Source organism: Malus sylvestris, chromosome 3, assembly GCF_916048215.2.
Source record: "Malus sylvestris chromosome 3, drMalSylv7.2, whole genome shotgun sequence".
Classification (NCBI taxonomy): Eukaryota; Viridiplantae; Streptophyta; class Magnoliopsida; order Rosales; family Rosaceae; genus Malus; species Malus sylvestris.
In genome coordinates, this window is record NC_062262.1 from 25,290,317 (window position 1) to 25,318,078 (window position 27,762).

The following is a 27,762-nucleotide window of genomic DNA, read 5'->3' on the forward strand; positions in this document are numbered from 1 at the left end:
GGAGCAGAAAACATATTTCTGGGTTAAAAATTTTAGGTTTTAACTCAAGGGTTAAACTTGGAAATGGTCTAAGAATTTAAAAAGATTGCAAAAAAAGAAGAGAGCTACTAGACTCACCCAATTGTCTTATTTTCTCATCCACATTATAATCCCACCCACCTTAAAAAGTTAAAAATTTAAAATGCTATTTCCCCAGTCACTATTATTCCCAAAATGACCTTTAATATATACATACATATGAAATTATAAAATTGTCTCTTAAAGAATATAACAAATAATATGTAAATGAAAACTAGTAAGGTCTGCAAATTCAAATAGGAATGACAGATGTATTCAAATTAAAAAAAAATTTGACAACGACAAATTCAAAAATACAATACACACAAAATATTCTTCTACCTTTCTGTAAAAGCGCCATCTTCCACCTGTTCAACAAAAAAGTCATCTTCTAAGTCCATTGATATTTTTTTACTTTCTCTGAATGAAAGGAGATGAAAATATGAGTTAGGGTTTATGGTAGACAAATCATCTCCTACGCCTAACCTTTTTTTTTTTTTTAAAAACAAAAAAATTAAGCAAAACAATATAATTAATGTCCTTATTAGTTTTTTTTGCAAATGGACAAATTTGTAATTAAAAAATTTATTAAAAGGCGAGTGAAAGGATAAGACATTGGGATGAAAATAATATCACTAAAAAAGAAAATAATAGTACAAATAAGTGGTAAAAAAAAACACTTTTAAAAGTACAGATTTAAATTTCATTTCAAAAATAGTACTCTTACTAATCATATGTACCATCGCGACTATATGCGTCATCCGTCGTGCGTTTAAAAGGCTACGTGTCATAGGCGTGCGTTTAAAAGGTTACGTGCGTCATCAGCCTCCTCCCTTATCCTTTCTAAACGACATGTCGTTGCGCTTGACTGAGTCCGGAGTAAACTGATTCGTTCATGATTTCCCATTCATAATTTTCCTCATCGCAAGCGAAGTGGGGAAGCTGATTGAGAATTTGAGAGCGTCTGAGGAGGAAGTTAGGGTTTTTTCTTTTCTTTCAGTCAATCCGATCAGGTACACAATTCTTCAGTTCCCAATTTCTTTTTTCTAAATTTGCTTTTTAGGTTTCAAATTAAAAGCAATATTATCAAATTCGTTAATCCAATTTCGACTTTGGTTTCAAGGATTCTAGATAATTCTGCTAGCCGTAGAACCCAAATCCCAATTTGATACTGTAGCTTTTATATCCCTCTACTTTATGTTGATTTTTGCACTGGGATTTGTCTCTGTTAGTGCTCTGCATTGTTAAAGTTCATTGTTTGATTACATGTTTAGGTGTAAATTGTAGTGTGAGTTGAATAAGGGCATGGCATCGTCAGACGATGAGGCGGAGGCGGTGCCGCAATCCGTTTCGAATTACCATTTTGTAGATGACAAGGACGAACCCATCTCATTTCATGTTTTGCCGATTCAGTGGAGTGAGGGTGAGACGCAAGATGGGAAGAAAGTGGACATATTTGTGCGTGGCACTGCCGATAATGGGCTTCAGAAACTGTATAAGCATGTTATCGCATGGCGGTTTGATCTTTCCAATGTCGATCCTGAGATATCGGTTCTCTCTAAGGAAAATAACTGGCTCAAGCTTCAGAAGCCGAGAAAGAGTTTCGAGGAAGTAATAAGTTCAATCTTGATAACAGTGCAGTGCCTTCACTATGTGAGGAGAAATCCTGAGACATCCGGCAAATCTCTGTGGGATCACTTATCTAAAGTTTTCAGGTATCTTTCCATCTTTTAAACATCTCTTCCGTTTTCGCTCATTTTCTTACACTGAGGTTTGACGGTTTCCCTCATTTTGCAGCTCCTATGAGGTCAGGCCTTCTAAGAATGACCTGGTGAATTATATTCCTCTAATTAGTGAAGCTGTTAAACGGGATGATGCATTAGCAAAGTGCAAGGTTCTGTTTAGCTTCTTTTGTTGTCAATGTAACTGTATAATTGTTTATTCAGTTGTGGTATCTCAGTGGTTATGGTTGATATTCTTCAATATAGGTTTTCAATCTGAAATTTGGAGCATTCAAACCACTACTGTTTCATCCTCACCCTTTCTTGTTTTAAATGCAAAATTGAAACTTATATTTGTGAAGCTTTATGTGAACATGTTGAGCTGGACTACCTGCTTATTCATTAACTGAATGTGTGAACCTTAGACGGCGAAGCAAACTTTCTGCTATTTGAATTTTATTAAGATTCAAGCTTTCTCTGTACCTGCTCTTCTTTACTTAATTTTGGCCTCATTTTGTTTTCACTTTATATTATTTCCTGTTCTTATTCTTCTGTACGAACTACAAACTATCTTTATGTTTATGCATGGTTAATTAAAATTACAAACTGTGTTTTGAACAGTTTTTAGTCAACTTTCTTGAAGAGAAGCCCACCAAGAGGAAACTGCATGATGAGGTAATTTTCTAGTGCTTGTTTTTGTCTTTCATTAGCAAACCTTTATCCTTTAATTCTTTAAAGTTTCTTTTAGTTGCATGATATAGTGTTTGAGCCAGTGAACTCATTGGATTTTCAGGACATTCAAGCTACAACAAAACTTGGATTTATAGTTGATGATATGGAAGAAGATATGATTGATGCTGAAGACGAGTCCAGTGACGATGATAACCTGTTTGATTCTGTTTGTGCATTTTGTGATAATGGTGGCGATCTTTTGTGGTATGCTCTATTGGCTTTCTTATGACAATAGTCACGATATTGGCATATTTTAAATAACTTCATTTCCTAGAAGTTACTGCATAAATATATATTTTTTGCTCTGTAGTTGTGAAGGGAGATGCCTAAGGTCATTTCACGCAACTGTAAAGGATGGTGAGGATTCTATGTGTGAAACCCTTGGCTTTACCCAGGATGAAGTAGATGTATGCTCTTCTTATTCACTTTTGTTGTGAATCCCCTTTTTTTTTCTTTTTTTTTTCTTTTCATTTGATTGTTTCTTTTTGTTACTGATATTATGATTATTTTTATTCTCTGTTTTGATCTTGACAGGCGATTCAGAACTTCTTCTGCAAGAACTGTCAGTATAAACAACATCAGTGCTATGCTTGTGGGAAGCTAGGCTCCTCTGATAAATCTTCAGGGGCTGAGGTATGAATTTTTTCTTCATAGCTGTGGACATGCTAGCTTGATTAGTTTAAGTATATAAATTCAGAACCAGGGACGTTTTAGTTTTTCTACATAGTTGTAGCGAAGTAATACTGGTCTACAGTTTTCTTATTTTGTTTGTTCCTTTCATTTTGGGGAAGGTTGCTGCAGTGTTATTTTTCTTTACTTTGTGTATGTGGTACCATGATATATTGTTCTGCATATAGCTGCTTGGGCTCATTTTCTAGTGGTAGGTATACTCGCTCCAAATATTCCGCCACTCTGTTGATCTTTTTCTTTGGTCATACTTCCTTTTATGTCTTTTTGTTGTGCTTTTTTTTATGCTATCTTAGGTTAGGACATTCATCTTGTTCTTGTAGTTCTTCATCTTTTGAGCATCATTTCTTGTTGGAATTTGTTTTAGTTTTGTATATTATGCTTTCTTCCTTCTTGATTTCCATTCTACTCAGTGTAGTCTTGCTACTAGCTAGGGTACCCTTTTGTTTTCCCAGCATTTTCCATCTTGCCCAGCGTTAATTAAGTGAATCTCCCTGGTGCTGATATCAATTTGAGTATGGTCGTTTTAGTAAGAGTTCTTTACCCATTTATTTTCCTGGTTAAATTTTTTTGTTCTTTGAAGCTTGGTTGTTGTTTTTGTTGTAAGAAATGTGTTTTAGTAATAGGAAAGTTGAGACACATAGAATGATAATTATCCTTATATCATCTGGATGAATAAAACCATGAATAATTATCCTTGTAGTTCTTCATCATAGAGAGAGTGGTATCACTTTAAACTCTTGGGAAGTGGAAACCTAAAGAGAAGCTAAAACATGTAATTTTATCCGAAATACAGTTTCTTTGAAATACTTGGCTCTCTGCATCCGTGGTATGCTTATAATGGTAATCACAATGCACATATGTAATATTTGGGCTCTTTTACTTTGACCAAACCTTAGTGAGTCAACTTCCAACAATGCAAGGCAATCAGGTGCAAAATCAATGCAAATCAATCATTTCAAATACCACCTTTGCATTCAAGAACCCACTGGTTAAACTGGGTTTAGTAAAGCAATTTGTTTTTTTGTGGGTCTGGCATTGTAACATTTCGTTGTTTATTTTATCTGGGAGGATTAGTCATATGTTAAATAAGCTTAATTGAGGGATACCTGTGTAGTGCCCACCCCGCATTATATTTCAATGATCCAAACGGTCTAAATTTTATGTCCTCTCAAAAAACATCGTTGCAATGAAACACCCAAATCGGAAGTAGCTTAACCACTCATTTAAATGTCGTCATTTTATTGTTTTCTTGGAGCAGTGTTTGTCTTTTGTTTCAAGTATGATCTATGAAAGAAAAATAGACTCTGTGAATCATTAAGATAGGGTCGGTGTCCCTCTGATAAGATTATTCGAGTGATCCCTCAATAGAAGGGACTCATATACATACAGATATATATATATATATATATATACACGTATGTATGTATGTATGTATATATATCATCATTATCATCAGAGTATAATTCTGCCTTTCCTGCTTTTCGTATTGTCAGCATCGGTAAATGTCGTCATCAGAGTATTATTCTTATGTTTGGTATACGTAAATTATTTTTATCATTTCTGTTAGGTCTTCCCCTGTGTTTCTGCAACCTGTGGTCAATTTTACCATCCATGTTGCATTGCAAAACTCATTTATAAAGACAATGGAGTCTCTGCTGAAGAACTTGAGAAAAAAATTGCTATGGGTGAATCTTTTACATGTCCGATTCATAAATGCTGCATTTGTAAACAAGGAGAGAACAAGAAGGATACTCAGTTGCGGTTTGCTGTGTGTCGGCGTTGTCCCAAATCCTACCACAGGAAATGCTTGCCAGAGTAATCTTCTTAATTGTTCTATTTTGTTTTTATTTTTAATATGCTTTTAGGAGGCCATGCTTTGGTCTATTATCTGTGTATAGCTGGTTTATGCTTGAATTGCTTGTACCAGGGATATTGTATTTGAGAAAACAGAGAAAACAGAGAAAACAGAGGAAGACGAGGAGGAGGAAGACGAAGAGGATGAAGGTACAACACCAAGGGCTTGGGAAGGACTATTACCAAACCGTGTACTAATATATTGCACGTAAGTATTATTTTTGTGAGCTGCTTTGTTAATTATTTTGTTTGTTTTAATTTTTCTGAATACGTTTTTCTTTTTCCTTGGATTAGAAAACATGAGATAATTAAAGACATTGGAACGCCAATAAGGGACCACGTAACATTCCCTGATGTTGGAGAAAAGAGGACCAGTTTTGTTCGAAAGAAGACTGCTTTTGTAGAGAAAAAGAAAAAACGGACATTAGAATCCCTTCAAGATAGAGAAAAATTTGTGAAAAATAAGAGAAGCCTTTCCGCTGAAGAATTCTGTAGGGGCCAAACTGCTCCTACGATATCTAAAGAGAAGCTGAAGTCATCTTCTGCTGCAAAAGTGGGTGGTAACAGAATTAGTAAAAAACTACCTTCTGGGTTAGATACATCAAGAAAGGTGAAAGCGAATAGTGCTTTGAAAAAGGAAGCTAAGATTTCTGTGGCTGAGGAACAAATGACCTCATTGGGTGATCAGCTATATGCCTATATGAACAGGTCTAATCAAGTGAAGTTGGGTAAGCAGGGCAAACCTGATGGGGAGTGTGGTTTGGCAATAGGCAATCCTGCCTCAAAAATGTTGATCAGTGCACCACCATCTTTAGATGCAGCTACAGAGAGGAGGTAACTTCATTTAAAATTATTTACCAATTCTGTTTTGTTTATACATTGTAACTTGTTACAGCAATTTTTTATAGCATTACATCTTTCATTTAATATGAGGGTGAGCCTTGGCGCAAGGGAAGGGTTGCTCCTTTGTGACTGAAAGGTCAAGGGTTTGAGTTGTGGAAACAGCCTCTAGTGCGACTGTGTACGATAGATGTTCCACCCCATCCCCTGTGCGACCCTTGCAAAGCGGGGAGCCTTGTTGGCCTGAGGTCACCCTTTTACCTCTTGCATTTAATATATAAGGGAGAATGCCTTGAAGTTGACAATTCAAAATACCAAAACTACCCCTATTCAACTTTCTCAAAGACTATTAAATATAATGGGGGTAATGTAGTAAATAACTAACAAAGAACTTCTCAAAGTAAGTTAAAATAACTAGCAAACAACTTTCTCAAAGAACTTCTCAAAGTAAGTTAAAATATTATGCATAAAAACCCATCTTGGTTGGGCTAGTGGTTACCCCAACATTAGTACCATCATCTCCATCTCATTAGTTTTTCTTTTAGTTTTTATAAAAATAACAAAAACTGTCAATTGGCTTATGCCAATATGCGTGACTGTGTTCTAAGGGGATAGTATATTTGAGAGTGTGTGTGTATTACTCCCTCTCTCTCCTCTCTCTCCTCTCTACACATGCATGCACACACTACGCATATATGTTTGGATAGTTTACAAGGATTTACCACGGTTGCAGACAATCTTGATTTAAAGTTTGTGAAGTTCTTTGATTTATTTCTTGCAATTCAGATTACTGGCTTTAATGAAAGATGCCACATCTTCAATAACTCTGGAAGATGTTATAAGAAAGCGGCAGCGCACGGTTCCATCGACTCATCAATCCTGGTCCAAAAATGCTGTGGATAGGAACATTACACTAGGAAAGGTAGAAGGCTCAGTTGAGGTACATCCATGGGAAAATCTTAACTGTTATTTTGCACTGCACCAAGTGTGAACTTTTGATGATTTCTCTTATCATGCACTTGGTAATGTATTCACTGTATTTTAGGCTGTTCGAACAGCGTTACGGAAACTAGAGGAAGGATGCAGTACTGAAGATTCTGAGGCTGTTTGTGCTCCTGAGGTGGTTCACCAGATTTACAAGTGGAAGGTGGTTTCCTATTCCAGTCTCACTATCCTACAACCTATGATTAGGCAAAGATTATTCTTCTTCATATTGTATTAAGTAATAGGTTTCCTGCTTTAATGTTTGTTGTCTGTGTGCCTTGTATACTACACTTACACATCTCAGCTATTTGCCTATTCTTTTAATTCAGATGGTTTGTGGCTCGGGTATAGAGTTGTAAACTAGCCAAGTTAAACCGAGTATTGTAGTGCTCAAACGTAATTTGCTGGGTTTGAGCTAAGCTTGACTAACTGGGCTCTAAGTACGGTGTCGGATGTTGGTTCCAGGCACGGGGTTGGCTTGCATGAGTTTAAGCTGAACTTGAATTTGGCTCATATGTGGGACATGAGCTTAAAGTGTGACTTGACTTAATGACCCTAGGAAAATATAGATACACAAGTGCATAAAGAAATAAACAACATTTAACAAATATAAATTTTAAATAGAGAAATGAGGGATATGGACCTCACACCTGTAGCACAAATACATGAGGCAACCTCAACTCAAGGAGAGTTGTCTTGTGATGAAATCTGAGGTAGATACTACCTTTACTAGCTTGGCTTGCATTTTCTAGCAAGCTTTAGTATTTTATTTGAGTGGCTAGTTTCTTTACAAGCCAAGCTCAAATGAGCCAAGAACATTTAAGAACTTGAGCTGTATAGAGCTGACTGAACCATACAAGGTTGGCGTATGCTGTTATTCTTCATGCACATTATTCTAGGGTAGGCAAAGTGTTATAATTCTGACTCGGGTAGAGAAATCATGACTTTTTTGAATGAATAACTAGAAATATACAAGATTATAATAGTTTGGTAGAAATTTTGTCTACGTCAGTTGTGATTTCTCTAGGTAGAGCAATCATGGCTTTTTTGAATTAATAATAGAGCAAAAATTACTCCTGTAAACCCTAGAACCAATCCCTCTATCTCTCTCGGCTCTCTCTGTTCTCTTGTGTGTTTGCTCCTTGCCGCACCCAGGCACCCTATAGGACTCCTATTCTAGTTGGGATAGGAAGGATACTTGCATTCCTACTCCGTTTCTGCTTCCAGAATTCTCAATCTAATTTTACAAGAAAGTTATTTTCTCCTAATCCTTGGAGTACAAGAATCTGTGCATCCTTAGCATTCCTAATACAATCCTACACAAAATAGGACTCTAACAAATGACAAACCAAATTCTAACAAAAAGTTGGTTTACTTGCAGTCCACACTTTGATAAGGAAACCTATTTGGTCATTTGGTATTTGGTACATGTTTACAGACCCATTCACAAATGAATTCTATACATTGTAGCTAAGTTTGTGACATTTTACATTTTTAAATGTTAAGGAAACATCAAGTCTGTCCTTGTGTTCACTTGAAATGTAAAATGTGTAATGGTGAGCTTTTTCTAGCATCCCTTGTGCCCACACTCTATACTAAGTGCTATATTTGTAGCATCTCTCTCTCTCTCTCTCTCTGATCTTAATTTTTCTTTGTTACCTGTTCTCTTTCTCTTTGTGGTTGAGTTTGTTATGTGATTTATATTCACGTAATATGTGTACTAAAGGCTCATCAGAAAACGGTTGTGTTGTACAGTTTCCCATTAGTTTGTTGATTTATTTTTGATGCAGAACAAGCTGAGAGTATATCTTGCACCTTTTTTGCACGGAATGCGCTACACGTCCTTTGGTCGTCATTTTACAAAGGTGGACAAATTAGAAGAGGTAATTTGGTTGTGTTCAGTTATTTCTATTTTAAAGTTGTAAAGCACTCTTGCTAACTTATTATTGCGTCTACTTTCTTCTCAGCTTGGGTTTTAACGAATTATTAAAATAGTGGAAACTTGCGTTTATGAACATGTCCACCTCACTCATGTTTGGTATGGTCGCTTATGCTTAAGATAATCTTGACATTGAAAAACTTGTGGTTGTGTTTTGGTTTCTCCAGTTTTAAAGATAATCTCCACTATTGGACAATAGGTCCACCAGTTAGACAAAAGAACAAGAATATCACCCACCAAAAAATTCAGTGCTGTGGATTTTGGTTTACTCGTGCTTTCACAAATCATTTTGCAAATTAAACTCTGCTTGTATATACTATATGGTTGTTCATTTTTGCTTTACTCGTTCACATAGCTTTACCTTTTATCTTGTCTGCACACATTCACTTCATTAATCTTGAGCCGTTGAGTGTGTATTATGAGCTTCATGAATCCTTGAAGAATTCTAAAAGCTTGATTTTAATGTACAGATTGCTGATAGGCTGCATTGGTACATAAAAGATGGAGATACGGTAAGGATCTATATGCTTATATCTGTGAGAATAATTTTAATACATAGTATATGTGAGTGCATTGTATATCTTTTAACATGAATTATCTTTTGGATGTTTCTTTGAGTTATATGCCCTTGATGATACTCTCATTTGTCTTCGTGATATTTAATGATCTGAATTGAATCAATTAATTAAGCGCATCTGAATTGAATTCAAATGTTATTTGGTACTATATGCGTAATTGTTTATTTGCATGACTGGCTTTTTTTCCTGGGTGTCTATTTTTTTCCTTAGAAGCTTCATAGCACCTGAACGCTTTATTTGACTGTTCACCTAGAGGTAAATTCAACTACAGATCATTATACTACATTCAGCATCTAAGTTTGTGACGACATGGATTATGATGATGATTGGAACTGTTGCAGGCTTGCAGCTTATTTTTATCAACAGAGTTCTTTCAGAAACTACTTCTAGGACCTGACATCTTTATGATAGCAGAAGCGTTGAAATTTATTTTTGAAGAAGAAAAATTTAAGGAGATTAATGGTTTACTCCCCATTTTCTTTTCTTAGGTGATCTAGGACAATATTGCTTTGCTTCCAAATTGATGACAAGCCCTTTGTACAGTAATCACGATAAGGAACTATATAACAACGAAATTACTTAATTTAGGAAACTAAAGAACAGTGCTGCACTTCTTAGAGAAATTTTTTTTGGAAAAGGATGATCTAGTGTACTTCAGAGGACTATTCCTTGGCTGGGCTGGAGATATTTCTATTCGGCCTTTTGCGTTTCTGTTAGTTAAAAGTTTCCACTTTGGCTGTTTTAGATGTATTTTATTTAGTGGGGCTACTCGGTCGAAGGTATTTTGTGCTGATTCTGGAATCAATAAAATTGTTTTTTTCGTAAAAGAAATATTGAACCCTACTTTTTTTTTTCTTTTCCTGCAAGACTGCAACAGAAACATCTATTGCTGAAGAATTTATCACGATGATCTTTATGAACTTTTGTTTGACTTTACACAGTTGAACTTGCACTAAATATATTCACCACAGAAGTCATAAGCTAGTTGTTTGTTGGATGACTGTCTTCTTGTTCGCAAGTGCATATTATATGGTTAAGAAAGAGAATTGCGGTTGTTGTGATTCCTTATTAAATGGGATATTAATGTTGGATCATGAGCTTAGGTTGTTATGCATGATTGGCCTTGGTTTCTTTATTATTACATATTTATTTTTTCCAATGTTCCTTACCTTGGCTTCAAAATAATGTTGATTGGTTAGTACCTGATTACTTATGGTTCCAATGAACAGATAGTGGACTTCTGTTGTGGTGCCAATGATTTCAGCATCGTAATGAAGAAAAAGCTTGAAGAGACGGGGAAGAACTGCTTTTATAAAAACTATGACTTAATTCAACCGAAGGTAATAGTCATTCATATAAGTCCTTAAAGTTGGTCAATCCCCACAAGTCATATTATCAATGACATATGCATACATGGTTGCATTGTTCACCACATACCTTGTCAGTTAAGGGTCAATATATTTTATAATATATTTTTTGTAGTCGAGAGACTCGTTGTCCCTTTGTTAGAGGCTTTGATTTTGTGCAGTGGGGTCTATTGGGGATCGATCGAAGCTTATGAATAGTTCTGTTTTTCTATGTTCAACTGTAAGATTGTGATTAGTGAAAATTAAGAGTTCTGAAAAGGCTTGCTGTCTATGGGATAAATGCAAGTGCCAAACAAATTTGTGCTTCCACTGTTAATGCCTACTGTATTTCAGACTTAGCTTTTATGGGGTTTGTAATTACTGTGGAATGCAATTCAAATCACCTGCACCGGGAGTTATATTGCTCACTCTTGCTTTTTTCATCCGCATTTTAAGTAAAGAAGATATTGTGATTAATTTTGTCTCTTGTATCGTGTCTATTTGTCATTCCCTATGCTGGGTTAAAGGCTGTTGTGCGTGCATTTTTACAGGCTTAAAACTTAAAAACTGGGAAACTGATTGTTTTATGTGGATTTTCATTTGGCAGAACGATTTCTGTTTTGAGAAGAGAGATTGGATGAAAGTAAAACCAAAGGAGTTACCGAAAGGGTCACAATTGGTAGGAACTTGATGCTTGTTTGTATTTGATCAAGACATTTGAATTTCTGAACCTTTATGTTAATTGTTTCACTCTCCGCAACTTTGCTTCTTGAGCAGATCATGGGGTTGAACCCTCCCTTCGGAGTTAAAGCAGCTCTGGCAAACAGGTTTATCGACAAGGCTCTTGAGTTCGATCCAAAGCTCCTTATTCTTATTGTTCCACCAGAAACTCAAAGGTAGCTGCTAGCTGTTGTTCATCTCTCTCTCACACACACAGAGGCATACATCAATGTGGCCATGCCTTTGAACTGGAATTCCATTTGTATGTAGTTCCTTACATTTGTGTCTTTCATCAGGTTAAATGAAAAGAAATCGCCATATGATCTAATCTGGGAGGATAACCAGTTTCTGTCAGGAAAGGTATGTGTTTGTCCAAGAGGCTGAATCTTAATTATCTGAATAGAAATTTTACAATGGGAGTTAATTGGTGACTTGTCTCCTTTCAGTCTTTTTATCTCCCGGGATCTGTTGATGTGAATGACAAACAAATGGATCAATGGAATGTAACGCCGCCACCACTCTATCTCTGGAGTCGTCCTGATTGGTCTGCTGACATCAAGGCTATAGCTCAAGAGCATGGTCACATGTCTGCATCACAAGGGTATATGAAAGATCATTCTGAGTCTCTAAATCATGGTCGTTCAGTAGGTAATGATGATCAATATGGTGAAGCACCTATGCTGATTGATTATGATGGCATAAAAACCGATAGTCCCAAAGATGTTGAAGGTGGGGCTGTTGTGGCTGAGGAACACAGAGAAAGCTCCTGTGAGAACAGTGGTGACATAGGTGGCAACGAGAGTCCTGGGGATGGTAACAACATTGATGAGACATGCAATGAAATTCTGCCACGCATTGAGCCTGCTAAAAGGGGAGATCAGCACTCTGAGCCTAGCAATTCTGGTTCAAGCATGAAGTACGGAACTACTTATGGTGGGACAATGGTTAACGTAGCTGATGACAGAGGTAGAAGAAGCTTATCGAGGAGCAGTGATGAGCCTTACTCGAGTCTGACTCATAGATGGTCCGCTGGTCCCAGTTCTGGTTATAGGGCTACAAACTTGGAGGAACCGTTTGTGGGGCACATGAGAGACAGATTGGATACCGTTGGATATAGACCATGCTTGAATGAGGTAGAAGATCCATTTAGGAGGGAGTCTGACGTACGTTCTCAGATTCGGATTTATGGTCAGCAAGATTTTGGTCCTTTAAGAAGTAATTATCTAGTGGGTCAGGATTCTGTAAGTGGACAGATTGGATCGTATTCATCTCCTTACAGCCATAGTCATCTTGGTCTGACAGCTGAGTCATCTTACAGAATGAACACGTCCGCCATGCAGCGGTATGCACCTCGGTTGGATGAACTGAACCACACGAGGATGGGTGGCGTAGGATCTGAACCTGCTTTAGGATACGAACCGCACATGTTCAGCAGCAACGGCACTTTTGATCCCAGGGCACCCCGGCCTGATCAACACGGTGGCTCCATGGGTTTTGCTCCCGGTCCTCACCAAAGTTATTCGAACCAAAATTCAGCAGGTTGGTTGAATGAGTAAAGCATGTACCATTTGATCAGTGTGTTTTCCCTTTTGTGCCTAAGAGTAGCAAATGTTGGTGTATATTATATAAAAGTGTTTTCGCAACTTTGTACTTGATGCCACTTCACTAGTTTTTTGTTCCTTGAACGGAAACGTATGATATTTTACAAGTTTGTTCTTCCATCCTATTTTTCTTTCTTGTTTTGGCTGAATGAGTGAGTTTGCCTTGTTACCGAAGATATATTTGCATAACGTGATGTATGAGATGCTCACATGAGTTAGTTTCAATCAAGATTCTCCGCTGTTAGAGCATCTCCAACCATAACCTTATTCTCTAATCTAATATTGTTAAAGCAAAAGTAGTAATGCCAGGAGCTGTCAGGAGCTTTTGTTACTCTCTAATTTTAGGATGAGGAGCTCCTATAAGCGGGATAAGAGTGTGATTGGAGATGAATTTTCTTTTAATCCTCTTATATAAGGTGTTAGAGGTCGCACTTGGTGCGATGGCAAGTGCCTTCGCCCATGAGCGGTAGGTTTCGGGTTCGAGACTTGGGAGCAGCCTTTCCATAAATGGGGGTAAGGCTAGCCGACATTTACCTTTGTTAGATCCTGCGTAAAGCGGAAGCCTTGTACATTGGGTACGACCTTTTATATAAGGTGTCCATTTGGATTAGACTTGTCCTATCTAGCTAATCCGGTCCAACAAACATGGCTTAGAGACAGCCCAAAGAAAGAGCCAAGGAAAGAGGGGAATATAATTCTAGAAAGAAAAAGAGACCAGACTAGGGGAAGCTAAGTTGGGTGGGGGAGAGAGGGAGAGAGAATATAATTCTAAAAAGGAGGAGAATGGAGATATGGAGAGTGAAACCAACAACTTGATCAAGGTATGGATCTTAACCAACACATCTCTGTGTTATTGTTTCTACATATCATCAAGAATCCCAAAGGGCATCCTCAGGCTCATCTCTCTCCTCCCCATCTTCTACCTCTTCATCATCCTCCCCTTCAGCCTGCATTCCTTCCACCTTGGTGGTCCCACCACCTTCTTCCTGGTTTGGTTTGGCATGTTCAAGCTCCTCCTCTTTTCCTTTGACCTTGGCCCTCTCTGTGCACCCCCACTAACTCTCTTCCAGTTCATCTCCATAGTTAGAAATTGTAATGCCCCTGTGTGCGACCCCTGCTCGAGCTCTTTTCAGGTTTGATCTCGAGCCGCAGTCCAACGAGCCTTACCTTTCCACTTCCCTTCAAGACTTTTGGGGCCGTAGATGGAACCTCATGGTCACAAATATTCTACGGCCTACCACGTACGATCCAGTGCTCCGTATTTCAAAGCGTGTGTTCGGGCCTCGATGGGCCCGATTTCTCGCTCTGATGTCTACTTTTGCAGTCTCAGGTCTAATGCACGAGGTGATTTATTATTATCTCACACGTGTATCTCCTACATGGGAAGTGACGTGGTTCTTTGTGCTACATGGATTGTGCGTAGCAATCGAGGTGGAGGTGAAGAAGGCGGTGGCCGAGAGATGGCGGTTGCACCCGTTGGTTTCGGGGCCGTTGACGTTGGGGTTCTTGGCTGTTCTTCCCTCAGTTGCTGAGAAATGGCGTGGATGTCAAGGCTATAGATGAGTATCCAGTTATGGTAGATTTTGTCAAGGCACACGTGCCCTTACTGTCATGAAGAAGCCCTATTGCTCCAATTTGTGTGTTTTCTTATGAAACGTATCATCATACACTTTATTTCTTTTTATCGTCGTGTATGAGATTTAAATTCAAAAGCTTATTTTAAAAAATAATATTCAAATGTCACTACAAAAAATGACAACGTAAATATTTTAGCATATACAACAACCGCTTCATATTTTCGGTCCAAGCTCCTATTGGTAGACAAATTGTTTTGGCGATAATCGGAGGTAAAAAAATTAGGATTTAAACTCTTGTGGTACTAGTCTGTTAGTAAATTTAATCCAAAAGTAATTTTTTCGTTAAATGTATATTAATTAAAGGGTAAACATGTACTTTAACTTGTGCACCTTCTTCTTCCTCACCTCTCTAGTTCTCTGTTACATACGGGATCAAACATTTACATTTCTTCAAGCACCACCCAGGAGAGAGAGACATTACAGCTCAAACCAAAACCCTGAAATCCGAATCGTTTCTTCCCCAGGAGAGAGAAGTTTTGATTAGGGATCCAAATCTTGTTCTTGCCCACAAATTCTACAAAACCCAGAAGAAGTGCTTCTTCTCCAATCACTTGTGAAAGAAGCAAGAAAGCTTCATCTCTGATCTGGGTTTTCAACATCCTCTGTTTCTTGAGCTTTTTTCTGATTTTTGTTTTTCTGGAATGTGGTGGAAAGATTCAAACTTTCTCGGAAAACTGGAGTCCTTCTTGGCTTTGGAATCTAGGTTCGTTTGCTTTTCTGGTTAGGACGATGGAGCAGGTGTGCAAGCTCTGCAAAAAGAGCTTCTTGAGTGGCAGAGTCTTGGGAGGTCACATGAGGTGCCATGGAGCAAAGAAATCGGCTAAAACTGAGAAAAATATCAAAATGTGCAGAGCACATTCTGAGGTTGAAGACGATGATTATGCTGGTTATGGATTACGAGTGAACCTGAAAAAGTCCTGGAAATTTTTAGGGCACTCGAAGTACATGAGGAAGAAGAAATAATGAGATGCTATTTCTACAACCACCATTATTTCAAAAATAACCTTGATATTTTAAAATTCTTAACAATAAATAAAAAAGAAAATTAGATTAAAAATTTATTTTGTTTAATCTGCTTATGATTTATGAAAAAAAAAAATCATGAATTGGGTCTAGTGCTCCTTATCAATGGAATTTTTTTTCGGTGATATCAATGGAAAAGCTTGAGATCTCATAGTTTTTTGAAAATTTCCCTTTGGATCCTAGCTGGAGAAGGTTGTCGTGGGTTGGATTTGGACGAGAGAAGCTGTCGCCATGTGGGGTATGGAGAAGGCTAGACGTTCCAGTTCGGTTGCGTATATGGAGGAATCGCGCGGGTCGCCTCTTCTCTGACCTGCAGGAGGCCGGTCTCCAAGTAACAGTTCGTGGGTCTTCTAGCCGTGAGTTTTATCTTCGCACGAAAGAAGTGGAGGCCAGCGGGGAGCAGTGGTGGTCCTGGTAGATATGGAAGAAGAAGAAGGTGAGGAAGAAGAAGGTGCACAAGTTAAAGTACATCTTTACCCTTTAATTAACAGACATTTAATGAAAAAATTACTTTCGAACTAAATTTTTCAATATGACTGGTACATATGATAGTACATCACATGTCACTAAACAAATGATGTGATATGTGTACTAAAAAGTTAATAACTTAAAAAATAAAAATTTCCACCATTCCTATTAAAACATGTAATGTACCACTTGTGTTCCTATCACAATTAAAAATTTCTCCTTCTAGTTCAGCTACGCAACTCAAGATTCCGTGTTGGCGAGTTGCAATATGCCGACATTGTATTCCTCGCACTAATGAAAGAAATCAAGATTTAAAATCGAGCACTCACACTTGACTGCAAAACAAATATTATTCAACAAAGGTGGCTTCGAAGTTTGATTAATATTCGGTATTGAATTGAATAACTTTTCTTTGACGCTTATTTTCAGCTACCCCTCTTATTCTTCATAAAATCTCGTTTTACTTCATACATTTTATTTTATCTCGCCTCACTTCATACTTTGTTCCTTTGTGTTCCACTTTACCAATTTCGCCAATTGTGTTAAGAAAACCGTTAGTTTCGCTAACGTGTAATGGACCCTTTGGTCATTTCAACAATAAATATAGGAATAGGTTAAAAAGTTATAATTATATTTTGCGAAAATTAAACAATTTAGAGTTGTTAATATGAGAAAATTTAAGTTTTTTTGTGGGGTTTTTGGCTTTTTGATTTTCATGCTAGAGTGATTTTGAAGTTTCAAGTGTCCCAAATCCAAATTAAAAGTGAAAAGACCAAGCCCTTAACATTTTTCCCAACTCAGTTAACGGAATGGAATAAAATGATACATAAAAAATGAGTGGGGTGAAATAGAATATAATTGAGGATGAGAAGTAAAGTGAGATTTTATGAAGAGTACATGGGCACATGATTAAAAATAAAAGTAGGGAGCCTCTTTTTAATCAAACGTTGCAACCCCACAGTAAACCCGTGGTGCCTTGAATATTTGCACATTCTTGGGGGGAATGAGGGCGCATTGTTAGGTTGGTACATATTTCACCTCCTTACAAACAGTTATAAAAGAAGGATAAAAACAAGAAGGTCATGATCATGATATTATTAATATTTTTGAAAGCAATCTGGGACACAAAATTTGTATGTTCATGATAAGGTAAGCCGATAGATACGTTGAGGAGCAGGTGATAGCAACGAACGAAAAGATCAAACAAATTAAAAGAGTATCGATCAATCAATCGATCATGGGATCAATGGAGGAAGAAATCAAGAATTTAATCAAGGTATGCCTTTCCATCTTTGCCTCTCTTTGCTACACCTATTTCATAGCTTCTAAAATCCCCAAGGGCAAACTCAGGCTCCTCTCTCTCCTCCCTATTTTCTACCTCTTCACCACCCTCCCTCTCTCTCTCTCCGCGGCCCTCCCCGCCGGAGTGTTTGCCATGTTCATTACCTGGGTTGGTAGCTTCAAGCTCCTCCTCTTCTCCTTTGGTCATGGCCCACTTTCATCTGACCCACCCCTAAACTCCCTCCTCCTCTTCATCTTCACTGCTTGCCTCCCAATCAAAACATCTCAACAGTTACTACCAAATTTGGAAAGAACCCCTAAGTTGCCTCTGAATTTGCCAACCAAAATCTTGCTGTTCGGCATATTGGTTGCCCTAACTGACTACAAAAAATATTTGCACCCCAGAATTTTATTAGGTCAGTATTGTTGCATGTTGTATCTTTTTGTGGACGTGTTAGTAGGCGTAGCCAACGCAATGATGCGAGCGGTTCTCGGAATCGAGCTCGAATCGCCATCCAACGAGCCTTACCTTTCAACTTCGCTACAAGATTTTTGGGGTAGGAGGTGGAACCTTATGATAACAAATACGTTGCGCCAGACTGTGCACAAACCCGTGCGGTCAGCGGCCGAGACCTTCTTGGGGACTGCATGGGCCCCACTGCTGGCCGTGTTAGCCACGTTTTTGGTATCGGGTTTGATGCACGAGCTCATATACTTCTTCATGACGCGTGCGACTCCCACCTGGGAGGTTACGTGGTTCTTTGTTCTTCATGGGGTGTGTTTGGTCGTCGAGTTTGGCGTGAAGAAGGCGTTGGGTGGAAGGTGGCCGCTGCATTGGGTTGTGTCAACACCGTTGACCATCGTTTTCGTGGTGGCCACCGCGACTTGGTTGTTCTTTCCACCGTTGGTCAGGAACGGCGTGGATACAAGAGCTATTGAGGAGTGCAAGGAATTGGTAGAATTTGTAAAGCAAAAGTTGAAATGGGACCAATTTTCATGGCCGACCATTTCTTTAGGACATTAAACTGTTAGCGTGTGAATCCAAACAATTTAAGGTCTTAGTTTTCACCTTTGTCGTAAAAGGACTCTTAAATTTGTGTACAATGGAAGGGTTTCAAACAATGGCTAATTATTTCAAGCTAGTTTGATATTGTTGCGTTTAAAAAAAAAAAACTGTTTCTGTTATGTTGTATAAATAAATATCTGTAAAATAAAGTTGTCGAGTGTTTAATAAAAATTTTCTTCTAAAAGTGCTTTTAACAAAAAAAAAAGTATCTAAGTGTTTGGTAAATTGTTATATAAATTGCTATAAATATGTTAAATGACTAAAAATGATATAGTATTTAATGTGATATAATAATTATCAAAGAGAATAATGTAAGGCCAAAAATTGTAGTTTGTAAAATATGTGGGAGGTATACTTGCCATTTGAAGATTTCATTAAATGAACATTAATCATTATGCTTTGAAAAAAAAACATTTTTTTTTTAAGCTTGGTAGACCATTCTTCTAATTTTCTATGTCTTTCTACTATTATTAACAATAGTTTAAAAAAAATAGTGTTATTCCTACCACATTATCTTATTTTTATGCCGACCTTAACTTAAAAAGTGAATGGGGGTGATGAGTAATTATTGAGCATCTACCTTGTTTGTTTAGTCATATAATGTGTACGGATTCGTAATGGGTAGGGGGGGGTATTGTTGGGAAAGCATTGACCGTTGAATGAATTTTGAGGATGTGTTTTTTTTTCTTCCCAGAAGCTTTAAAACAAATAGTTGGATTCTCTATTTTCTTTTTTTTGCCTCATCTTCTTTTTTCTTCTATTTGAATGTTAAATCATATCAATATTTTATATTAATTTTTTTATAAAAATAGAAAATAAAAACGAAAGCAAAAAGTAAAACCAATTTTGCTTGCTTGCTTTGTAGACCATACTCGCTGACTTGTACTCGAGAACACAATTGAATTGGAAGGAAAAAACAGGTGGGAGATTGTGGCTTTTTTTCCTTCTCCACCCAACAACACGGACCAGGATCCTCTCCTGAGTTAAGGATAAGGATCCTCCTCATCAAGGTATATGGGCCGTTGGATGAAAATCCAACGGTTACAAACAGGGAATCCCTTTAAAATTATAATAATTGTAGCTGTTGAATTTTCATCCAATGACACACACCCTTTGATGAGGAGGATCCTCATCCTTAGCTCAGGAGAGGATCATGATCCCAACAACACTACCAGACAACTGTTTACCCATCCGACCGATTGCAAATTCACCCTTATGCAAAATGACTCTAAAGACCAAAATGGTCAACCAACCAGAGTTTAACACATAAGCATTAGTCATTGTTGACCAACAAAAAATATTACTGATTTTCTTTATAAAAATAAAAAGTGAATATAATGAAAAAACAAAGAACAATCAAAATCTCATCGGATCCCCATTTGTCAAGTCCACACCCGCTGCACATTCTGCGGCACGGTGGCACTGATCCCGACTCCGTCAATCTCTCTCTCTCTTCCTCACGAGGTGTTGCCATGTCCGCCTGACTAGTTCACGACTATTATTTGATAAGTATGGTTCAGAACCGTGGTAGTTCCACAATGGTCGAGAATTTGGGCGGTGGTGTTTGTGTGGCCAAGAATTGGGTGGTGGTGTTGGTGTGTTTTGGGGTTTTAGGGTGTTGTACGACTGGGAGGGGTCAAGTTTAGGGTTTGTTATTGCTGTCATAGTTTTTAGTTAAAAGACAAACTATTTTTATTTTTTTTGCTAGAAAAGGAAAGACCTATATTAAAGAGAAAAGCCCCTAGGGAAACCCGTTTGAGTACAATCAAATAGGTAGGCTGGATGAGCAGTCAACGAAATAGTTTTATCCCAAACATGGAAGCCATTAACTAATAAATCAACACTTGTGATAGCATCTGCTTGAAAATTGGCTTATCTGAAGACATGCTTCCAACAAATATCCACAAAGAAGTCAGCTAGTCGTCGAATATCAGCAAGAATGGTACTCAGTCTCCAGGGAGCATGATAGGCATCTCGAATAGCCTCAATAACCAACTTAGAGTTGCCTTCAACAATGATGCGCTTAAAACCTCTCGAGTTTGCCATATAGAGACCATCACGAAGCGCCAAACATTCTGCCACATTAATGGTATTCTGTCCAACACTACACGCCCCAGCAATGATAGGGGAATCATTCTCATTTCTAATCACAAAACCAAAAGCAGCCTGCTGGTTAACCACTGAGCCATCAAAGTTGAGCTTGGCAAAACTAGTTTCCGAGGGATACCATCAAATGGAGACTTCCCCGTCTTAGACAGAGTATTGGCCTTCCAACCGGATAATTTGTTATGGATCTTAATAAGAAGCTCTTTAGCATTAACAAGTCTTTCCAGGAAATTATATTATGGATCCCTAAGTATCTGCCCATATGCTGGATTTGGAGGATATTGACAATATCATTCCTAGTATGATTTAGAGTGTTATTGGAGAAGTAAAGCGACGATTTATGGAAGTTTATTTTTTGTCCAAAGGTATAGGAAAAGTCATTAAGCACTTTAGCAATGTTCCTAGCTGCAATATTAGTAGCTTTAGCAAAGATCAGGCAGTCATCCACAAACATCAGATTTGTAACTCTAAACCCTTTAGGAGTAGTTAGCAGACCAACATTGTTTCTAAGAGACCCACCAATTTTGTCTGTCTTATCAAGGGTTCCATACATAAAATAAATATGTAGGGAAAAAGGGGGTCCCCCCATCTAATGCCCCTCGATGGATGAAAATAGCCATGAGCTTTACCATTAACTAACACAGAAAAGGAAGTGGACGTAGTACATTCCATAATGAGGTTAATCCAGTGAGTATTGAATCCGAATCTTATTAAAATAGATTTAATATAATCCCAGCTAATAAAATCATAAGCTGATATTCAAAATGGTGTGGATGTTAATCATGGATCTTTTGGGCATGTATTGAATGATATACGTACGCTTTTAAAACCGTTCCAGCAGTGGAAGGCACAATTTGTGCGAAGAGAGGCCAATTTTGTTGCTCATCGACTAGCCCGACGTAGTTTAACATTGGAACGGTCAGTTTCTTGGTTGAAGAACCTTCCGATGTAATTTCAAATATACTATTGGAGGATAAGTTGAATTCATAATTTTGTTGGTGCGGGACACTCATTTTCCCTTCATTCGGGTTCTCTTCCTGGGAAAGTTTTTATCGAGGCACATTGTTAGCACCCTTTCCCTTTGATTGTATGTTGTTTCCATCATGAAATGAATATCATACTTGATTTCAAAAAAAAAAAAATATCATAAGCTTCTTCAAGATCTAATTTGATAGCCATAACACCATACTTACCCTTTTTGCCCTTAAATGATGAGAAGATTTCATGAGCAATCAGAATATTATCCTGGATGAATCTTCCAAGAGCAAAGGCACCTTGATTCCTGGAAATGCAATGTTAGCAAAAGAAAAACAAATTAATGAATTAAAATATACTAAAGGGTAATTTAGGAATATAGATGGGTGGAGAGATAGTATTGTTATTTTTTCAAATTTAATCGGAGGTGGGAAAATAGGGTGGGTGGGAAGATTAGAATGGTGAGTGGGCCTAGTAGCTCCCTTTAGTATTTCGTATGTTCAAGATTGGCCAAATAGCCAAAATGGTCCCTGAGATTTGCATAACTCATCACTTTGGTCCCTAACATTTTAAATCGATAAAAGTGGTATCTAAGATTGTCCACCATCCATCATTTTGGTCATTCCGTTAAAAACTCTGTTAAGTGTCTCGGAGGTCTTGGCCGGAAGTTTGGGCAATTTTCAAAGCTTCGTAACTCAATCGTTTCTTAACCAAATTCGACCCATAATATGTCAAAATGAAGATAGGAAAGTGTAGAATGAGATTATACCTATTTGGAATCCCAATGGCTGAACGGGAAATAAGACATGGTTTGTAAACTTAACAAGTCAATCTACGGTCTTAAACAAGCATCAAGACAGTGGTTCTTAAAGTTTGATCAAGTAGTTACAGGACAAGGTTTTGTGGAAAACAAATTGGATGATTGTATTTATGTTAAGTTTTCAGGCTCAAGTTTTGTATTTTTAGTGTTGTATGTCGATGAAATCCTTCTTGGAAGTTCTAATATGAAGCCGTTCAAAGACACTAAAACCATGCTCAGCAAGAATTTTGAAATGAAGGACCTTGGGGAAGCACATTATGTGCTTGGTATTCAAATTGTTCGAGATAGATCAAGGAGGTTACTTGGTTTATCAGAAAAGGGATATATAGAAAGGGTACTAATGAGATTCAGCTTGGCAGACTGCAACAATAGTGAAGTGCCAGTAAACAAGGGAGACATGTTTTCAAAGGCTCAGTGTCCTAAAACACCATTGGAGCTGGAATAATGAAAAATAAGCCTTATGCTTCATTGGTGGGAAGTTTGATGTAAACAACTATTTGCACAAGACCAAACATTGCTTTTATAGTTGGAATGTTGGGTAGGTTTCAAGCAAATCCAGGTGAGTCACATTGGGTAGCAGTAAAGAAGGTTTTAAGGTACATGCAAAGAACCAAGAACTACATGTTGGTTTATGGTAGGGAGGAGCTTTTGGAGTTAGTTGGCTACACTGATTCTGATTTGGCCGGTGATGTAGATGATAGAAAATCCATTGGAAGTTATATATTTATGTTTAGTGATGGTGCAGTCTCTTGGAAAAGTGCAAAACAGACTGTCATAGCTACATCAACAATGGAGGCAGATTTTATAGCTTGCTTTGAAGGGATGAAATAAGCTGTAAGGTTAAAGAAGTTTGTGACAGATTTGAAGGTTGTCAATTATGTGCAAAGGCCTATTAAAATGTACTGTGATAACAATTCTGTAGTATTCTTTGCCAAGAACAATAGGAGAACTCAGATTCAAGATTGATGGATGTAAAGTTTCTTAGAGTCTGAGAAAAGGTTAGAGAAGGAGCAATTCAAGTGGAGCACTTGAGTATTGATGCAATGGTTGCAAATCCTTTGAATAAGGCATTGCCAATTGGAGTGTTTAAAGCTCATGTCTCTCGGATGGGAATACTTGAATCATTTGATCAGTGGGAGTGATGTGTTACTAAGTGACTGTTCGATTGTTGTTGTGAAGTTCAGAGAGCTGGTGCAGCGATATAGACAGGTTTTAAGTTTAAATTTAAAGTTTATGGCTGAATAAAGATAGTATCAGGTTACATAGTCTTGTTTTCAGTTTATTTTCTTTTTTGAATTGAGATCAATTATGATGGTCTATTGTTTTGAGAAACAAAGTTTGGGATAATTCATTTGATGATATTATAATGGTTAGTCTATTCAAAGCACTTGTTGTTGAATTTTTGATTCATACGTTGTTTTGGAGCAATGGTTTATCTTAAAATCTTGCTGACAGTGGTGTGAAATAGTGGGAGCAAATTATTTTATTTATTTGCTAATATTGATCAAGTTCACAATGTTGAGGATACAAATTGAATGTATGCGACTCTTGAGAACTGTTTTGCTTTATTGTAGTAATAAAGTTACAAGAGTTCTGCATTTTGAGATGTATGTTAGTTGGTTGTGATTGAAGACTTTTTGTTAACAGGCTCAATGATCACTTCTATCTAAGAATGGTTGAATAAGCTGAGTACTTAAAACTGTTCTCATACTCAAGTGGGAGAATGTAAGAATATGAGTATGAGATAGAGAAGTTTTAGGACTGGCTATAGGTGTTCAATTTGATAGAAGAGTCTTGTTGATAAAAGGAATGCTAATCCTTGTCAAAGAAGGATTTTGTATAGCATTAAGATCAGTACAAGGAAACAAGCATTTGTATCCTATATGGATTTTAATAGGGAATCCTAATCTGTTATGGTAAAGATTATATGTATATATATAGTGGCCTCTCTTCTCATAGGGCTAATGCTCATATTTGGACTTAATCCTATTTGTAAGTCAAGCTCTTGATAATCTGCGAGAGAAGAGAAGGCACACTGAAAGCTTGCTGCCATGGCTTCGGTTCTGCAACTGGTGCAGGTATGCTCTTCTTGCTGGTTTTCTCATATACATAAACTGGATATTTCTCTCTAAGTTGTAGTTCAGGTTTTGGTCTTGGAGTTTGTGATTTCTATGCTAACATGGCCATGTTCCCAATGTCCATAGCCATGCTCATGCCCTCCATGTCCGTGCCCGTATCCATGTTTATGCTCGTATCCGTGATAATGATCACCATAGGTAGCCTTTTCAACGCTCTCCTCTTGAAAAAAAAAAACAATTAAATTGGATATCAAAAACTGAAAATGAAGCCTTGTAAGTGCAGTAGCAGTACCTACCGATGCATGCAAAGTGACTAACCATCCGGATGTTCCCAAGTTACTCGTTTTCCCAACAAAAAATAAGTTCGAGAAGAAAACGGGTGGGAAACTAAAGTCAAAATTCGTAGCATGCATGTTAAAACCTGCGATGATCTGTGCATGATGAATAAAATGTGCCTAGCAAAATTTACAAATGCGTAATCGAATAAGAGAAACAAGAATTGATTTTAATTGAGAAAGCGAGAAACTCACGGGTTTGAGTAGGAGCTGTCTCAGTCAAGACCTAGTAGAAGAAAAGTTTTTGAGGACGCCATGTTTGCTTATAATTAACAAATCGAGGTGATAGAATAGAATTATGAGGTAAGAGATGATCGCAGAGTGAAGTGAATATCATGTTGTTTGGCTTTCTCTATTTATAGACCTTCAAAATCAAGAGAAGGAGAGGGAAAATCTTTGGACACCCACATTTTTTTTCACAGTAGAGTGGTAAACGAAAACTATCTTTACCTAATACATATCAAATTCCCTCGAGTAGTTTGAACTCTATCAAAGCATGCTTTGTTTGGTTTGATGATATGTTAACACCACTACGTATTAAGTAAGAAATGAGCCATCTAACCTAGCTAGTAGGTCATCAAAATTTGTTTCTACGCAATATGTGGCAATGTGGTCATAGTTGTAGATGGCTTTTGCTAATTATGTGAAAAATGTAACTAAGCACCATTAACTAAATCAAACAGAAATTGGTTTTCAGTTGTGATTCCTTAGAATAATAAATTGATATTGTAAAGGATCAACAACTAAGTCAAAATAAGTAGTTTGTCATGATTAATAGTATAAGAAGGCATTTCAAGGGATATATCTACATTTGTAGACGGATATACTTTAGTTCATATCGAAAATTTTAGAGAGGTGGATCACATTGTAGGATATGAAGTTTATGTAATTGGTATTTAGGGGTGGAATAAATTGCAGATACTCCTTCTGTTTAAATTTTGGTTTTTATGTAATTTTCGTTTGATGCTGCAATTTTTTTATATTTCTTGATAATGTGTATCTGGGTGATGATGAAATAACAGTTTTGTGAATGTTTGGCCTGTGTTTTAACTGTACAGCAGCACACTTTTTCTAGAAAATGAATTCAGCTCAATAATCTTACTCAACCATTAAATGTATACTTATTCAAAGTTTACCCTCATGTTACAAACGTTTTAACAGGGCATGTCTCAACAACCATCAATACGGAATGCAACACCAAAAGACTTACAGGGATATAAATGGAGCTTTCGCCATATAACTCAAGGTATTTTTAAAATTAGCACTTTTAATCATCTATCTGTGAAACCAACTTTACTCTCATTGTTAATATTTGTTATACAACCACAAATTAAATACATACGTCCCGTTGTTGTGAAACTAAAAAAATGCAATTCCAATGGTAACCAATCATATGTAATAGTATTTATATTTGTCAAAACCTATAAATAATATTTTGGACATTTTATTGATCTTACGATCCTTGCTGCAAAGCGTTTACAATTGTACTCTATTTTAGTCTCCGGCAGCCGAATTGGGATCGGTCTGAAAGAGCTATGTGTGTTTACCGTTTTTAAGGTAAGGTATTCATGGATCTCAACTTTTAATTTGTTTCTCAATTTTCTTTTTTAGTTTTGGATTTGTAAAAGCCCTCTATTGAATTGAATACTGGTATGATCCCTTACAGGAGAAAAAAGCTTCATTTTTTTCTTAATATTTTAGTTTTTGTATTACTAATTAGCTACAGAAGTTATATATTCTTATGAGTACAGTATGGATGCAGGTTTGCTGTATTGCTTTTTGGGATAAGATTACTCTAAATACACAGGAAAAATTGAATTGATATTATTGGTTTGTATGCAGAAATCTCAATTACCCAGAAATCTGAAGTGGTAAAGAAAGGTACTCGTCTCTTTCTCTTTGACTTTTGCTTCGTTTTTACCTCTTTTTCCATTTTTGGGTAACATTTTCTGCTTCATAGTTGGCTTTAATATGAAGTTTTTTGAAGCTATTGAAACCCATTTGGTTCTGTTTGATTGATTCTCTATTTAGGATTTTTTCTGCTTTGCTTGGTGGGTTCAAGTTCATTTTATTAGATTCGATTTTATTCCAATGAGTTGCACATATATAATTTGGATTTGATTCCTTTGCTTCATAGACAATTTTTGAAATTCTTTTTCTATTTCTCTCCTAATTTTAGTCAACCACGCGAAATGAAAACAGACCCATTAGATTAAGGAGGTTCAACGCTACTCATTGTCTTTATTGTAGATAACCGTAAATAGATTTTCCACATGTATATAAATAGTAAAGTTTATCATATATAGATTTAAAAATTTTCTATATATTTTGTATAGTTTCAATACCTGCAGCATCGTGCAGACACTCTTGCTAGTCACTACTATATTGTAGAACTCGGAAAAACGTACTTGATTTTTTCCCCTCCCTTTTTCCGGTTGAAGTTTTTCATTGTCGCCATTTGCAAAGGATAGATACAGGTTCCAAATTGAAGTCCGATAGTACTACACAACACACGAGATGGGGTCCGAACCTTAATTCGAAACAACACGAATATAACAAATCAAATCGCATATTGCAGTATATAACAATTACTCTTCTAAATTTGGAGAGGGGTGGTACGCTTGGCTATAAGTGCAATTGAGGGGAGAATTTGGTTTTAGTTACAAAAATTACCATTTTTTAATGTAGATATGAGCTATGGTGTGGATTTGTGGGTTTGGGGCTACATGAGTTATGGTGTGAATTTGTGGGTTTGGTCTGTCGCGTCCCTTTCCTCAACTATAGTAATACTTTTACCAATTTAGGCCCATACTAAGTCTGGTTCAATTAATTATGGCTCATTTAAACATGTCTGTTTTTTATTTAAGGAAAACTAATGAAAATGGTTTGAAAACTTTGAGTTTTAATGATA

The 27,762-nt window shown here is 37.0% G+C and overlaps 2 protein-coding genes and 1 pseudogene across 3 annotated transcripts; all 3 read left to right on the forward strand.

Moving 5' to 3' along the window:
• Window positions 1-906: 906 nt before the first annotated feature.
• Window positions 907-13,182, forward strand: LOC126614459 (protein ENHANCED DOWNY MILDEW 2-like). Of its 2 annotated transcripts, XM_050282136.1 has the most exons (20): window positions 907-1,070; window positions 1,332-1,772; window positions 1,855-1,951; window positions 2,400-2,453; window positions 2,572-2,714; window positions 2,821-2,917; window positions 3,045-3,143; window positions 4,768-5,015; window positions 5,128-5,262; window positions 5,349-5,888; window positions 6,681-6,834; window positions 6,940-7,041; window positions 8,669-8,761; window positions 9,288-9,329; window positions 10,625-10,735; window positions 11,349-11,420; window positions 11,519-11,637; window positions 11,758-11,821; window positions 11,908-12,062; window positions 12,174-13,182. In XM_050282136.1, exons 2-20 carry the CDS (start codon window positions 1,363-1,365, stop codon window positions 13,015-13,017), a joined length of 3,579 nt encoding a protein of 1,192 aa, XP_050138093.1. In that variant the 5' UTR covers window positions 907-1,070; window positions 1,332-1,362; the 3' UTR covers window positions 13,018-13,182. The 2 variants fall into 2 exon arrangements, with proteins under 2 accessions (XP_050138093.1, XP_050138092.1); XM_050282135.1 differs by having other exon boundaries at window positions 11,908-13,182.
• Window positions 13,183-13,825: 643 nt separating this feature from the next.
• Window positions 13,826-14,847, forward strand: LOC126614460 (acyl-CoA--sterol O-acyltransferase 1-like; annotated as a pseudogene).
• Window positions 14,848-17,163: 2,316 nt separating this feature from the next.
• On the forward strand, window positions 17,164-18,613 carry LOC126614461 (probable long-chain-alcohol O-fatty-acyltransferase 5). The gene has a single exon (XM_050282137.1). It carries the CDS (start codon window positions 17,428-17,430, stop codon window positions 18,493-18,495), a length of 1,068 nt encoding a protein of 355 aa, XP_050138094.1. The 5' UTR covers window positions 17,164-17,427; the 3' UTR covers window positions 18,496-18,613.
• Window positions 18,614-27,762: the final 9,149 nt, after the last annotated feature.

Excerpts from the sequence above, each read along its gene's own strand:
- LOC126614461 (XM_050282137.1), top strand. The coding sequence starts at position 17,428 with ATGGGATCAATGGAGGAAGAAATCAAGAATTTAATCAAGGTATGCCTT.
- LOC126614459 (XM_050282135.1), top strand. The coding sequence starts at position 1,363 with ATGGCATCGTCAGACGATGAGGCGGAGGCGGTGCCGCAATCCGTTTCG. Across the intron at positions 2,715-2,820 it reads AATGGTGGCGATCTTTTGTG|TTGTGAAGGGAGATGCCTAA; the intron begins GTATGCTCTATT and ends TTTGCTCTGTAG. Across the intron at positions 5,016-5,127 it reads CACAGGAAATGCTTGCCAGA|GGATATTGTATTTGAGAAAA; the intron begins GTAATCTTCTTA and ends TGCTTGTACCAG.